The following is a 14272-nucleotide window of genomic DNA, read 5'->3' on the forward strand; positions in this document are numbered from 1 at the left end:
TGTTGGAGAGAGGTGCTTTCTGCTGAGGTGTGGGATGGAGTTGGGGTGCTGGGTTAGTGGCTGGGGCGTGTTTTACAGTAGGTTTGGTGGCACTGTGGGGTGGGGGCCCCCCCTGAGCTTGCAGTGAGTGTGGGGCTGGGGCTGCAGGTGAGTGGCTGTGTGTGAGCCTACAGCCTCACCTGTGTGATGGGATGGGGGGGGGGGGTGGACAAATGGGACACAGGCCACTGGCATGTAGGGCAGAGGTGCCATCTGGCTTCACCCTCTTCCGGGGGGGGTCCTTGCCCACCCCGGGGCTGTGCTGTGCTGTGCTGAGCCCAGGCTTGCAGGGATGTGTAGGGTCCCACTGTCCCATGTGTGAGGGTGTGGGATGAGTGGTCCCTAATCTCCCCCAGCCCCTGTGCCCAGGAGGACAGGAGCGGGGCTGATGCCAGAGAGGTGCTGGGGGCCGGAGGAGGTGCTCAGCCCCGGGCAGGATTCGGCCCTCGGTGCGCAGCTTCACCTGGAGCTGGCCCTTGGCTGCGGCTGCCCCCCGGTCCCTGTAGGGGGGTGTTGAGCAAGAGCGGAACGTCCCCCCCCGGAGGGGCCGTGAGCTCAGCGCTCCGCTGCGAGGGGAGCCAGGAAAAGCTCCGCCACCCCCGGGACAGCCCCCGGCCAAGGGCTGCCTCTCCCGGCCAAGGGGCTGCCTTTCCCAGCCCTTGCCCTGGCTCCGGCTTTGCCTGCGCTTTGCACGGCTCTTTGCTCCCCCGTTCCCGGGGCGGCTGCGCTGGGGAGCCCCCCCCACACCCCCCCAGAGCCCCTTGTGTCTCCCCCCAGCCCCATTGCGGACCCCTTTTCCAGGGAGGGCCCTTTGCCTTGCGGGGGGGGGGGTGTGCTTCCTCGGGGTCCCTCTCGCAGCTGGCTCCCCCCCCCCGCCGTGGGTTTGGCAGGGTTTCCCCGCAGGCGCTCAGCTGCGAGCCCCCGTGTCCTCCCCTAACCCCCGGCTCCCCCCGGCAGAGCAAGGGGGCTCTCTGAGCCGGGGGGAGTCAGGGCCAGGGAGGGGGCCTGACAATCCTGTGGGCTGCAGGACCTGCTTCCCAATCCCCGCATCCCCATCCCGACTCGCTCCAGCTCCCACCCACCGCCCTGCCACGCCGCTGCCTCCAAAAGTCCTGTTTTCCCTCCCTCTCTCCCAGAAGTTGAACGCTGGAGGAGCAGGTCCACAGCTGCGGGTGGCTGGGCGTCCCCCGGCCAGGGTCCCTGCTCTGGCCCCACCGCGTGTGGCCCCTTCCACCCCGTGACCCTCCCCGGGACAGGGACGGTGCCCAGGGGGTCCGGGGGAAGGAGCAGAGTGAAGACAGAAGGGGTGTCCCCAGCATCTGAGGGTCTCCTCCACAATGCCACCCCACAGAGGGGTGTTTGTGGGTCTCTGGCTGCTGCTGGCCCCCAGTCTCGCCGAGCCCCCCCCCAGCACAGGAGGGGCCACCCTAGCCTTTGTCTTCGACATCACTGGCTCCATGTATGACGACCTGGTGCAGGTGATGGACGGGGCCTCACGCATCCTGGAGCGGACGCTCAGCAGGAGCATGAAGCCCATCAGCAACTACGCGCTGGTCCCCTTCCACGACCCAGGTACGGTGGGGACAGGGTGAGGGCACGCGTCCTGCGACCCAGGGCTGCGGGGAGCTGGGCTGCGGTTCTGGCTGGGTTTGGGGCTGAAGCGTGCGCTCTCCAAGTGCCTGCACCATCCTTTCTCCGTGTTTTTAATGCCCTGGTGACCGCTGGGGTGGGGATGGCAGCACAGGATGAGCCGCAGCTTGAGGGTGTAGTGCTGGGCAGGGGCTCCCATCCCCAAGCCACCCTGCAGGCACAGGGCAAGCTGTTTCTCACTGGATTAATCCCAGTGATGCCGGCACCCGCTTCTGGGTGGCTCTTCCATTTCCAGCCTCTTCTGATCTCCCTGGTCTAATCACAGGGGGACATTTCTGTACAAGCCCATAACGTGCTTCCAGGTGGCCTCAATAAAAGCACCACTAGCTAAGAGGTTTTGGTGATTTACTGCAATACCAGAATAATTTCTTTCTGTCCCAGTCTTTGCCTTGGGATTTTTGTGCACATCCATAAATAGCAGCTGTTCTCCAAAAGAGCCCTGACCCCCTACAAGGAGAGTGGGACTGAGGCTTTATTTTCAGCAGAATCACTGAGTTTGAATGAAAATCGCTGGAGCTGGACAGGGAAGGAGGCAGAGGCAGTAAATGGGTTTCTGCATCACTTTGCTGGGAGATTCCCTCAGCAGAAAAGGGTGCTGGGTTTGCAGCTCACCCTGGCTGGGACCACCCAGTGTGTCGGGGAGAGCTTTCCTGGGGCGGGCTGTGCCCCTGGGCATGGGGATGGTCTGCCCAAATCCATGTCCCACTTGGTGCCAAGCCAGGGTAGATGCTTAACCCCAAGTCTAGCAGGTTTAAGCTGGGGTGGGTGCTTGGGAGCACCGGAGGAGGCTGGTGCCGGTGATCGGGGAGGCTGAGGCGGTGGTGCCGGTGTGGTTGCAGAGGTGGGACCCGCCACCCTCACTGCGGACCCCCGGCTCTTCCAGCGGCGCCTGCAGGAGCTCCGTGTCCAGGTAAGGCGTCCATGGCTGGCTTGGTGCGTGGCCCATGGTGTGTGGTGGGAAGCTCTGCCCTGCGTCCCTGCACACTGGTGGGTCCCGGGAGCAATCCCTGCTCCCCTCCGGGCCTGGTGTCCCCTGGGAGCATGGTGGGGGCTCGGGGCTGGGCTGGGCTTGCTGGGGGCTGACCACACCAGGCTGGGAGCAGAGAGGGTGGGTAACACCGGCGCTGTGCCCCAGGCTCCTGCGACGGGGCAGAACCCTCACAATTCACAGCTCTTGTCCCAAAGTGGGAATGCTTTCCCTGGGAGAGTTTACACACACTCTCCATGAAACCAAGAATCTCTTTTACTAGAAGTGCTGTTTGAAAATTGTTTGAGGTTTTTTATTATTTTTTTTAAACAATTTCAGCTGCATTCGGCCAGCTGAAACACTCTCTGAGAGCTTAATCATGCTTTATCCATCCCAGCTCCTGTCCTGCCTCCCCTGCATTGCTAAATCCCCGTGGCGTTTCCCTTCAGATGCAGCTGTGTTTTGGCAGGAGGTGTAAAGCGGCGGCTGCAAATCGTTTCACAGCCCTTCAGAGTGCAAAGCCCCGTGGAAGTGGGAGCTGGTCCTCGCTGTGCCTCTGCGCTTGCCTGGGGTGACCGGTTCTGCTGCCATGTGGGGGGCGATGGGCTGGGGTGGGCACGAATGTGCCCGCTAAAGGCGTTTGAGGGAAGCCAGTTGCTTCTGTGAGTGTGGATCGCTAAATGGGTCATTTAATTATCATTAGCGGTGAGACGGCAACAGGTCCTTGTGGTCCTGCATGTCCCTGTGGTACCATCACGCTGCTCTGGCTGCGCTTGGGCTGACTCCACCAAACTGGTGCAATTCCTTCCCATGAGCAGACCCTGGGTGGGATCCTGCTGGGAGCCCAGGAGGGAAGGGCTGAGTACTGGGCGGCTCGGTGCTGTGCCACATCCCTCACTGCATGCCGCAGGGCGGAGGGGACTGCCCGGAGATGAGCGTGGGAGCCATCAGGCTGGCTGTGGAGGTCTCGCACCCTGGCTCCTTCGTCTACGTCTTCTCGGATGCTCGGGCCAAGGACTACGAGGAGCAGGAGGAGCTGCTGCGGCTGTTGCAGCAGAAGCAGACCCAGGTGAGCGGTGCTGCCCACCGGCCTCCTGTGAGAGCCGGCTTGGGTGGATGCTGAAGCAGCACGACGGCAGCTCCTGGCAGTGAGCTGCAGCAATAAACTCCCCTACGCTGCCTGTTAGTGGAGCGATTTTTGCATCCCCTGGGCTGGTTCGATGTATCAGGGGCTGGTGGATGCTGGATGTGTCCCCTCCCTGGGATGGACAGACCCCCTGTGGCTGTGCGTGATGCCACAGGGACTGTTGCTGTGGCAGGTGGTGTTCGTGCTGACGGGGGACTGCGGGGACAGGAGCCACCCCGGGTACCGTGTGTACGAGCGCATTGCGGCCACCAGCTCTGGGCAGATCTTCCACCTGGACAAGCAGCAGGTGACAGAGGTGAGCAGGGAGACCTGCAGGAGCAAGGATGGTGTGCCCAAGGTGTGTGTGGTCCAGCCCGGCTCGGCTGCTTTTATATTCTCCTGAGGTTAATCCTTGTGTCCAAGGCACCTCCAGATTGCTCGGGGAGCCCTGCTTTAGCCTGAAACCAAAGCAAGGGCTTGAGAAAGCTGGTTGCTCTCGAGCTTGCTGCTGGGCTGTTTGTGTGATCCTTGGGATGAGCTGACTCACCTGCCCCCACGGAGGGGAGGTGTCTGCCTGGGGCTGAGGCTGAAGCTGGGGTGCTCCTGTTGCTGTCAGCACCCTGGCAATTGGGCAGGTGGCCTGGCCATGGGGACAGGAGCCTCTCTGCCTGTCCCTGCCCTTGAAGCTCTTGATCAGCACAAAATCTTGGAGACCTGAGGAAGATCAAAGTGCTTTTCTGCTCATAGCTGGGCAGCATCTCTCAGCAGACCCCAGCAACAGCCCCTGCCCAGCCTCCGGCACTTGTGTGTTTTAATGGTTTCTATTCCCACGAGCGAGCGGGGGGTAATAAGGCACCTGCTCTGAGCAGAAGCCACGTGGCAGTAACAATTACACCAAATCACTCAATTCCTTTAGCACCTGCTCATAGCAAGGGGGGCTCAGCCGGGGCCACTGCCGCCTGTCCCCATGCCACCCTCGTGCTGGTACCCACCAGACCCAGCTGGGGCTGGCCCCTTGCCTGGGCACTGTTTTGAGGCCGTGCCTGAGATTTTGACCTGGTGCGATACAGCCCTGCTCCTGATGAAATGGCCATGCCTGATGGTGATGGGGGATCCGGATTAATCCTCCCCCATGTGCCCCCCAGGTGCTGAAGTGGGTGGAGGAGGCCATCCGGGCCTCCAAAGTCCACTTACTGTCCACGGACCACGAGGACGGTGGTGAGCACACGTGGCCCGTCCCGTTTGACCCTAGCCTGAAGGAGGTCACCATCTCCCTGAGCGGCCCTGCCCCAGGGATCGAGGTCCGGGATCCAGCAGGTAGGAGCCCAAGGGAGGGGAGCGGGCGGGGGTGATGCTTTACCTCCTGGAGAGCGCTCAGAGGATCCCCGCAGGTCAGGACAAGCTGGAGGCTGCAGCCGTGGGAATTGCCAAACCTTGCACTGAAAACAAATAAAAAAGCAATGAGCTGCAAAGCCCTCATTAAGCACCAAGCGCATCTGCTCTGCTCCCCTCCGATTGGCTTTGCCTCTGGCTTTAGGAGGGCATTCCCTGCTGCCCAGGCTGTGAGAGCTGTGTGATGGGCTCTGCACCACGGTGAGCCCCGAGGGAGGGAGATCCCGGCTGGCTGCAGGGATCAGGTGATGGACCTGGGTTGACTTGCTGTTGCAGGAAAGGTCCTTGAGAAAGGCCAAGGTCTGAAGGAACTGCTCAGCATCCCCAACTCAGCCGTGGTGGTGGCTGTGGAGCCCCACAAGCCAGGAACGTGGTCGGTCACGGTAGGCTGGTGGCAGACCCCACATGTTGTCCCCTACCCCCCCGATGGATATTTAGCCAGCCAGGTTTTGCCAGGCCATGGGCTTTCCCCCATCCACCTCCAGCTGGGCAGAGGATGCATGAGCGGGCTGGAAGGGGCCGGTTGCTGCCGCCTCCCTTCCCCATCGTCTCCCCCTTCCCCTGCCCTTGGCACATGCTCTGCTTCCAGACCCAGAGCAGCGGCCGCCACTCGCTGAGGATCACGGGCATCAGCAACATTAATTTTCAAGCCAGCTTCTCCACTCAGCCAGACTTTGATGCCAGCCAGCGCGGGGAGCGGCCGGTGCAGGGTGAGGCTGGTGCTGCCCGGGGGGCGCGGATGCTGTGTCTGGGCTTCTTTTGGCTGGGAACGTGGCTGGGTTGTTTTTTCCCTTCCCTCCCTCCAGGTCTGCCCATCTCTGTAGTGGTGAACTGCACCGGTCTGAAGCCGCCTGGGCACTTGCAGGAGATCGAGCTCTTCAACACCTCCGGCCGTGCCCTCCTCTCGCTGCCCGCACGGCCCCTCTCCAACACGTCCTCGGAGCAGCTCTGGGTGAGCTCACCACTCCACGTCCCCCCGGGCGACTTTCTGCTGAAGGTGAAGGGCAAAGATGCCCAGGGCCACCCCCTGCACCGCCTCTCTGGGGTCACCTACACCAGCATAGTCCCCGGTGAGTGGTCCCCATGCTCCCAAGGGTGCTGAGAAGGGACCAGAGGCCCCTTCCAGCACCGCCTCTGCTTTGGTTTCTGGTTTGGTATTCTTTTATCCCGCTTCCTAGCGCAAGTCTTGGTGAGCTCCCGAGGAGTGTTGTATGTGTGCGTGTCCCCAACTCTTTCTAGGTCTACCCAAAATGAACATCTCCAGCAAGATCCAGGCTTACAACCGTGAGCCGCAGCTGATCTCCTGCTCCGCACAGAGCGAGGTCCCTTTCCGCCTGCAGCTCAGCCGGGGTAGGATGAAGCTTGGGGAAGAGCAGCTCTTTAGGTGAGCCTCCAGTTTGGCCCAGTGGGCTCCATCATGAATCCATGTGGGCAGCAATACCCCCCTGAATTGTGTCGGCCGGGGGGATGCTGTGCTGGCTGGGTGCCTGCAAGCCCTGAGCATCCCAAGGCAGCAGAGGAAAATCCTAAGGGATGTGTCTGTGGGATGCTGTGGGGGGTGGGGGTGCATCCATTTGCCTGACTTGAATGGAAGAGAGTCCTAGGGATTTAGAGCAGGGTGGTGGCGTGGTGGCCCCAGCTCCAGTGCCCTGGGGTGGGGGTGACCCTGTAATCTCCCTTTTCATAGGCACTGGGGGAACATCAGCTGGTTGATCCCTGCGGTGTCCAAGAATGATGAGGGGTTTTATGAGTGCACAGCCACGAGCAAGGTTGGGGCGACACGGGCTCGCACCTACGTCTCTGTCTCAGGTGAGGACTGCTCATGCCCAGCCCTGGTGCCCACAGGTGTCCAGGTCCGTGGCTGGGCACAGGTTTGTTTCACCTTGCTGTGCTATGTTTGCAGAGCCACCGCCACGTCTCATAGCCCCAGGCAACATCACGGCTTCACCGGGCCAAGACGTGGTCATGTCCTGCCCGGTTCTGAGCGATGTGCCCTACAACCTGACGTGGAGCTGGGATGGGAAGGTGGCATGGCCAGCAGACAGCCGGACCAGGCTGCTGCAGAACCACTCGCTGGAGATCAGCCACGTGCAGCCGGGGGACGAGGGCCTCTACGAGTGTGTGGCACGCAGCGCCCACGGCACCGCCGCTGCCTCCCTGTGGCTCTTTATCCAGGGTAGGCTCTGCCCCACGCAGGACCCTGGCCTGGGCAATGCCTTGTCCCGTGGGAGGGAGGGCAGCAGATGGCATCCGGGGGCTGAGCCCTTCTCCAACCCCGTGCAGAGGCGCCGTGGGTGAAGGTCGACACCAGCCCCCAGCGTTTTGGCAGGGGCCAGGAGCTGCGGCTGAACTGCACGGTCGGGGGCCACCCCCTGCCCCACGTTACCTGGAAGCGCTGGGGCTGGGCGCTGGAGCAGGACAAGAGGTAACCCGCAGGGACCTGCGTGCCTTCATCCGCCCTGTCCCACTGGGGATGGTGCTCCCCTTGCAGGGGTGCCTGGACTCAGGGAGAGAGTTGCCTGTCACTCTGGAGAGAGGAAAGCGTTGCAATATCCCCAACCTGTGCGCCCGAGATGGCTGGCGTGCTGCTAGCCGTATTTTCATATATTTATTTTTAAGCCATCCTGCCTTATCCAGGTCACTGTTCCCACCAAGGGGGACTTGAAGTGCTTCGCACACCTGGTGTGCGCTCAAGTCTCAAAATATTCCTTGTGCTTCCCCTTAATTTCTTCTGCTTTTGGCTTCCACCTCCCTGCCTGTGTCAGGCTGTGAGTGCTGGTGTGGACTTTGGGGAAGATTTTTTTTTTTTTGGACATGAAAAAGCCCAATTCTCAATGCTTTTCCCTAGTTCAAAGCAATGTTCTTCCCTGGAGCAGCTGGTTTTTAAGTGGTAACCGACATCTATCAAAGGTCTAGCACCTCTGCATGCTTTACTGGGATGGCTTTAAGCCCACTCACTTGTTTCAACACATTTTTCACTGGCTTCATTTTCACAGGATTCATTTCTCCCTCTCTCCCTGTATGCTGCAGGGTTTTCACGGATGCTCAGGGCACCCTGCACATCAGGGCTGCCGCCCCAGAGGATGCGGGGAATTACAGCTGCTACGCCAGCAGTGTGCTGGGCTGGGACGAGCAAGCCGTCACCCTGGAGTTCACTGGTACCCGCTCCCGGCCAGCCGGCAGCATCCCGGGAAGGGCCCAGGCTTAGAGCTGCTACAGGAGGGATTCATTATCCCTCTTTGCTGTCCCTTGGCTGCCAGCTGGGACCTTGCAGCATGCAAACTATGGGATGGGGCTGTCCGTGACGGAGGGTGTTTGGAGGGGGGCTCCGGGGTCCCCTCGGGGTGAAGGGCACCACACCCAGCGCTGCAGGGAGTCACCGAATCCATGTCTCTCCCTGCGGCGCAGAGCCTCCCGCCATCCTGGCAGTGACGCCCAGCCTGAAGGCGCTGGTGGGAGAAGACGTGACCCTGGAGTGCTGGGTTTCAGGGGTGCCCCCACCCCGCATTGTGTGGTACAAAGGTGAGACTGGGACGGACCTGGGGAGCAAACCCCCTCCGTGCACCAGGGGTTCTCTGCTGCCCTGCAGGGACATCACGTTGTGGGGTCCCCTGGACCGGCGACGGGAGGGACGCCCCGAGGAACTCGGGGTGCTGATGCGAGGGGGTCTCGGGGCAGGCGAGCAGGTGGTGGCGGCGTTCCCACCCGGCACCCAGCGTGCCATCCTGCGGCTGCAGGCAGTGCGGGAGGAGGATGCGGGGCGGTATGTCTGCGAGGCTCTCAGCAATGCCGACGTCACCTTTGATGGCACCGTACTGGATGTGGGGTGTAAGTCTCTGCCTCTCCTTTTGGGTGCCACCGAGCACTCAAACCTATCTCCCCTGCTCTCCCTTCAAGCTCAGCTCCCGCTTGCCACTCCTCTTGCCCCCAGCTCCTGGGTTTCCCAACACAGGGGTGTTGGTGCTCAGTACAAGCAGGCTGAAGCCTGGTGGGATTTGCAAGGGTCAGGAGGAGGCAAGAGGCTCAAGAAGTGGCAGAAGACTGGTGCAGATGCTATTGCATGGGACACGACTGCTTGGGGCAAGGCTGGGGGTGCAAACTGCAGTTAGTGGGATTAGGTGGAGGTGGGGGCTGGCTCCTGTGTGTCTGAAAATCCAGATACCCCAACCCATGCTCAGGGCTTCCCACGAGAGTCAGAAGGGATGGAAGAGCCTGGGGAGGAGGAGAGGAGGTTTGGAGTTGGGGGCAGTAAGGCTTGAAGCAGTTAAAGGTGGAAAAGTGCAAAAAGTTTTGCTGAGCCAGGGGGGTGCTGAGTGTAACTGGAAGGGGTGGAAACTGCAATGGCTATAACAGCTTCAGAAAAACACCAAAAGCCTGAAGTTAATATCATAACTTTTCAGGGTTACCTGGTTCATGGATTTTGCAGCCCTGTCTCTTCTCCGGGCTCGGCTGTGTGCAGAGCCTGCTGTGGGGGTGTCGGACCTCTCTGAGCCCCTTCTCTGCTGCTCTCTCCTCCAGCTGCCCCTCACTTTCCTGAGCCCCTGGGGGATGTGGCGGTCGAGGTCGGGGAGAGCGTCAGCCTGCTGTGCCGTGCCGAGGGCTCTCCCCCACCACGGGTCACCTGGTCCCGGCAGGACGGGAAGCCCGTGACGGGTTGGCATGGGCCGCATGGTGTTTCCAGCCAGCTGGAGGCTGCCGAGCTCCTCATCAACAGTAAGAGAGCTGAGCGTGCAAGCGTGCATTGGCGTGGCAGAGAGCGTGTGTGGGCATCCTGCCCGGGTGCGTGCTTACACAGCGTCACCCTTGGGTGCTTTCCCCCTGCCTGCTGCAGGCTGGGGTCCCGGCAGTGGGATTAGTCCCCATGCCCACCCTTTTTTTGCAGGCGTAAAGAGTTGATATAGTGGGTTGATTTTGCACTTTTTACTCACGCAAGCTTAGCTCTGCTGTAACAGCCCACAAGCCTCCAGCACTGCGGTGTCCCTCCTCCATCGGAGGTGGTGGCAGGGCAGGGAAGGGTGGTGTCACCTCGTCCTGGAGCTTGCTTGGGGCTGTCCAGCCCCACCATGCTCTGGCATTGCCAAGCTCAGGCTTCTCCCCACTGTGCTCCAGGTGCCTCGGAGGATGACCAAGCCATCTACATCTGTGAAGCTCAGAACGAGTTTGGGAAAATCCGAGCGGAGGTCAAGCTTGCAGTCACTGGACACGGTTTGCTTTTATGTGCTTTTGTTGGTGTACTGATCCCGGCTGCTGCCAGCACCGGTTGTGCCAGCGGCAGACCTGTGCAGCCACGTCTGCTCCCAAGCCGGCCATGGTGAATGCTCAGCAAACCCCCTCCCAGCACAGGGTTTGGATAACGCCCTTCCACCTCTTTGGCTTAATGCGCTGATATGGGCTTGAACCCAAACTGCAGACAAATATCCCCAAATTCCCGGGGGAGCTGAATGTCAGAGCTGGCCTGTGCTGAGCCAAAGTCTGGACCTTGGAAGAAAGGCAATCCAGATCTCTTGTCCTGAGCATTCCTGGCCAATTTATCTCTAATTAGTATTGTTTTCCCTTTCCCCTCTCTCAAGCAGCCCCAGAAATAGCTCTTGCATCCCCTGTGGTCCACGCGCTCCCAGGTCAGCCCGTGTCGCTGCCCTGTGTGATCCTGGCCGGGAGGCCGTTCCCAGCCCGTCGCTGGCTGAAGGACGGGCAGCTGGTGAGGCTTCCGCACCCACCGGGATGGTGGGTTGGTGGGTGGGCGGGCAGCTGCGAGCGCAGCCCTGTGGTGGGGGCTTTGCTGCAGGATGGATGCCCCAACCTCCTGGGGCCAAAGCTGCTGGTGAAAGATGCCAGGGGAAAATTTGAGTTGGGAGGGGAGTGTGGGTTCATCAGTGCATCAGGATGTTCCTGCTGCTCGAGGATTGTTTTCTAGATATGTCCCAAAGACACAGTGATACAGTGATGTTTCTCACACACACACACCCCCATTTGTTTTGCTTTCTGCTCTCTGTGCCCAGGTAGCCCCAAGTGGCCGCTACTCTGTCCGGGCAGACGGGAGCCTGCACGTGGACCAGGCGTTGCAGGGGGATGCAGGGAGGTACACCTGTGAGGTGACCAATGCCTTCGGCTCGCACAGGCAGGACACGTCCCTGGTCATCCACGGTGAGTGGCAGGGTGCTGGGCATCCCCGCTTTGTGGTGAATGGGGGGCACGTGTCCTCTGCACTTCATAAGCTGCAAAGCACCGCTCTATGGTGGATGTGGCCCCGGCCGCGTGGGCTGAGGTGCTTCTTTTCCTTCCCAGTTCCTCCCAGCATTGAGCTTGGCCCTGTCCTTGTCACTGCCACCGAGGGAGCAGCGGTTGCCCTGCGGTGCAATGCCACCGGTGTGCCCCCCCCTACTGTTACCTGGACAAAGGTAGGTGACAGGGACGGGCAGGCTGCTGTCCCGCTGCCAGCCAGGCTGTGGGTCACCCTCGGGTGCAGGGTAATGTGTTTGGAGGGGATGTAGCCACCAGTGTGGCTGTGGCTGCCCTGGTAAGCTGGGACCGGGAGGTAGCCTGCTCTGATGGGTCCAGAGCCCTTTTCTTGTTCTTGGGATGCTCAGCTCATGTCTCTGCTGCATTCCTTCCTTGCTTCTCTTGCTTCTGCAGGGCACAGAGCCCGTCTCACCGAGCTCACGCTACCACCTCAATCCCAACGGGACCCTCCTGATCCCTTCACCTTCCCCTGGGGATGCTGGGACCTACTTCTGCACAGCTACCAACACGGCAGGCTTCTCCATCCGGGAGATGCAGCTCTCCATCAGCAGTGAGTGCCCAGGACTGGCCCTGGCACCAGCTCCCCGTAAAGCAGCTCCAGAGGGTGGCTGTCTGGGAGAGCATGACCTGGGGACTCTCTAAGCTTCCTTGGGCAACCTAGCCAGGTGCCAGATGGGTTTGCGGGATGGGAAGAGCAGCAATGAGGGCTGTGGGGTACTTGAAGTGTTCCTGCACCAGCCGTGCTCCCTCTCCACCCAGCAAAGCCCAGGATCAGCGTGAACGGATCGCAGGCATTGGACCCTGTAACTGTCCTGGCCATGCTTGGGCAGGAGACCACCCTGCCCTGCGAGGTTCAGGGCTATCCCCCTCCCTTGGTGGTGTGGACCCAGGAGTCCCGGCCGCTGCCTCTTTCCACTGCAAGGTAAGGAGAGTGGTGGGTGCCAGGGCCATGATCTCTTGGTCTCCCCAGAGGGATGCTGGGTCTGCAAAGGGCAGCAGCTGCTTGATACATGGTGGGGAGATTCAAAGGGCATCCCTGGTGCCAAGTGGCCGATGATCAATGCTCTGGCAGGAGCCAAGGCAGCAGAGTGGTACAGCATTAGCTCTGCTCTTCAAAGAGAGCAGAGCAGGAACCACAAAGCTTTTCTTCCATCATACGAACGTCTGCTGGGATGGAGCAGCCGCTCCTGACCCTTCATGCACTCACCCTGGACACAGGGTTGGGCCTGGGGAAGGGAAGGTGGCCCCGGTGCAGCTCCCTGGCCTTACTTGCCCATCTGCCTTCATGCACAGTCCTGCCTGGTGCCATCACGGTGCTGGAGGCAGCGAGGCCAAGGATGTGCCTGGGGATGGCTGATACTTGCGGGAGGTGTTGGACCAGGGCTTGACGCTGCTCCACACCCAGGTGGCTGCAGGGCACCAAGTTGGTGGAGGAGTTTTGAGGTCAGGAGGAGGAGGAGAGCAGCATGGAGAGGAGGACAGGCAGACAGGGACACTGGGGGTGCTGTGACCTCCACTGCCTTTAGCAGCCCGTGTGTCAGGGTGTGACATGGGCTTCAGGCACCAAAATACTTCCAGGCCAAGGTTTGGTAGAAACACAGTTGTGAGCCTGGTGGTGGCTTTGTGCTGGGATGTGGGTTTGAAGGCCAGTTCTGTTCCAGTGGGTGACTTCTGGAGGGCCAAATTCACTTGTTGATGGCATTGAGGCTAATGGCAGCAGTGGGACAGTCATTTAATGCCACTTGATGAGAGAAGATAACCTGGAGATTGGTTGGACACCTGTTTATCGAGTGCCTTGGTCTCCCCTCCTTGGAGGGAGAAGGTCCTGGAAGCAGAATGTGTTTTCTCAGTACATTAGCACCATGCTGGAAGGGGCTCTGTAAAATCATGGGCCTCAAACTTGGGGTTAATCCCTTCTTTTCCTGCACCTGAGGATTGCTGTGGCTTAGAGAAACAGGAAGGCATCTTGGTTTTGCTCTTCCTGAGGGACTCTGTGGCCTTATCATTCTTGTTTGGTTTCCTACGGCTGCCCCTGGTTGAACTGTGCTGCTCTCTACATCTCAGCTGGCTTGTTCTTGTGTGCCCGGGTGATTTATGGGAGCACATGAGGAGGAATCTGCGGCTGTGGGCTGAGATGATGTTATGTCTGTGGAGCACAGACAGCGCTGGGAGCGAGAGCACGGCCAGCTCCAGCTGCAGGGGCCGTGCTCCGCGGGAAACCCCATCCCTCTTGGTCCCCCCAGGTGGGTGGCTCACGCTGCTGCCTCATGCTGAGCTCATGCGGGAGCTGAGCAAAGGGACAGCTCTGCCACCCTCCTTGTGCAGGAGGTGGTCCTGGGGACCTTCTCTTGGCTGCCTCAAGGCGATGGTGAGCTTTCAGTTCTTAGCTCCTGCCCAGGGGTAGATGACAGAAGACATGGCTGTTCCTCCTGTCCAGCTTGTTCCTCGTCCCCAAGGTACAGCGTCCTCCCTTCCGGGTCCCTCCGGCTGGCCAAGCCCCAGGTGATGGACACTGGTCTCTACACCTGCACGGCCATGAACACCGCAGGGAACGCCTCGCTCAGCTACAGCCTGCATGTCCAAGGTTCATGTCCGCTGGTTAAAATGCTCTTCCCATGGCCTGTGGGTCTTAATGTACCACTGAAGTCCTGCATCCTCTAAGTCCCCAACTGCTCCCACTTCCCTGTGCCAGGGTCCAAGAGCGGTCCCAGTCTGAAGTCCCTTTTCCCCCCAGCTCCCCCCCAGCTGCTGATCGGCGATGGGGAAAGCCATCTGACGGCCGTCACCAATAACTCCCTGAGGATTCACTGTCGTGCCACGGGCATGCCCACACCCCGGATCCAGTGAGTACTGCAGAG

The 14272-nt window shown here is 60.5% G+C and overlaps 1 protein-coding gene across 3 annotated transcripts in view; it reads left to right on the top strand.

Moving 5' to 3' along the window:
* The first annotated feature begins 1331 nt into the window (after window positions 1-1331).
* The window catches only part of HMCN2 (hemicentin 2), a 35905-nt gene continuing 22964 nt past the window's right edge, over window positions 1332-14272 (top strand). For all 3 annotated transcript variants that reach the window (XM_054848655.1, XM_054848656.1, XM_054848657.1), the window contains exons 1-24: window positions 1332-1611; window positions 2529-2599; window positions 3567-3725; window positions 3976-4098; window positions 4928-5099; window positions 5451-5557; window positions 5764-5884; window positions 5981-6244; window positions 6414-6558; window positions 6862-6983; window positions 7078-7350; window positions 7458-7599; window positions 8205-8332; window positions 8583-8696; window positions 8853-9002; window positions 9693-9887; window positions 10284-10379; window positions 10748-10872; window positions 11174-11318; window positions 11460-11572; window positions 11808-11964; window positions 12174-12336; window positions 13871-13998; window positions 14149-14257. In XM_054848655.1, the coding sequence (XP_054704630.1) occupies window positions 1377-1611; window positions 2529-2599; window positions 3567-3725; window positions 3976-4098; window positions 4928-5099; window positions 5451-5557; window positions 5764-5884; window positions 5981-6244; window positions 6414-6558; window positions 6862-6983; window positions 7078-7350; window positions 7458-7599; window positions 8205-8332; window positions 8583-8696; window positions 8853-9002; window positions 9693-9887; window positions 10284-10379; window positions 10748-10872; window positions 11174-11318; window positions 11460-11572; window positions 11808-11964; window positions 12174-12336; window positions 13871-13998; window positions 14149-14257 (3557 nt within the window). In that variant the 5' untranslated portion in view covers window positions 1332-1376. The remainder of the gene's footprint in view (window positions 1612-2528; window positions 2600-3566; window positions 3726-3975; window positions 4099-4927; window positions 5100-5450; window positions 5558-5763; window positions 5885-5980; window positions 6245-6413; window positions 6559-6861; window positions 6984-7077; window positions 7351-7457; window positions 7600-8204; window positions 8333-8582; window positions 8697-8852; window positions 9003-9692; window positions 9888-10283; window positions 10380-10747; window positions 10873-11173; window positions 11319-11459; window positions 11573-11807; window positions 11965-12173; window positions 12337-13870; window positions 13999-14148; window positions 14258-14272) is intronic.

This window comes from Grus americana, chromosome 20 (genome assembly GCF_028858705.1).
Source record: "Grus americana isolate bGruAme1 chromosome 20, bGruAme1.mat, whole genome shotgun sequence".
Taxonomy (NCBI): domain Eukaryota; kingdom Metazoa; phylum Chordata; class Aves; order Gruiformes; family Gruidae; genus Grus; species Grus americana.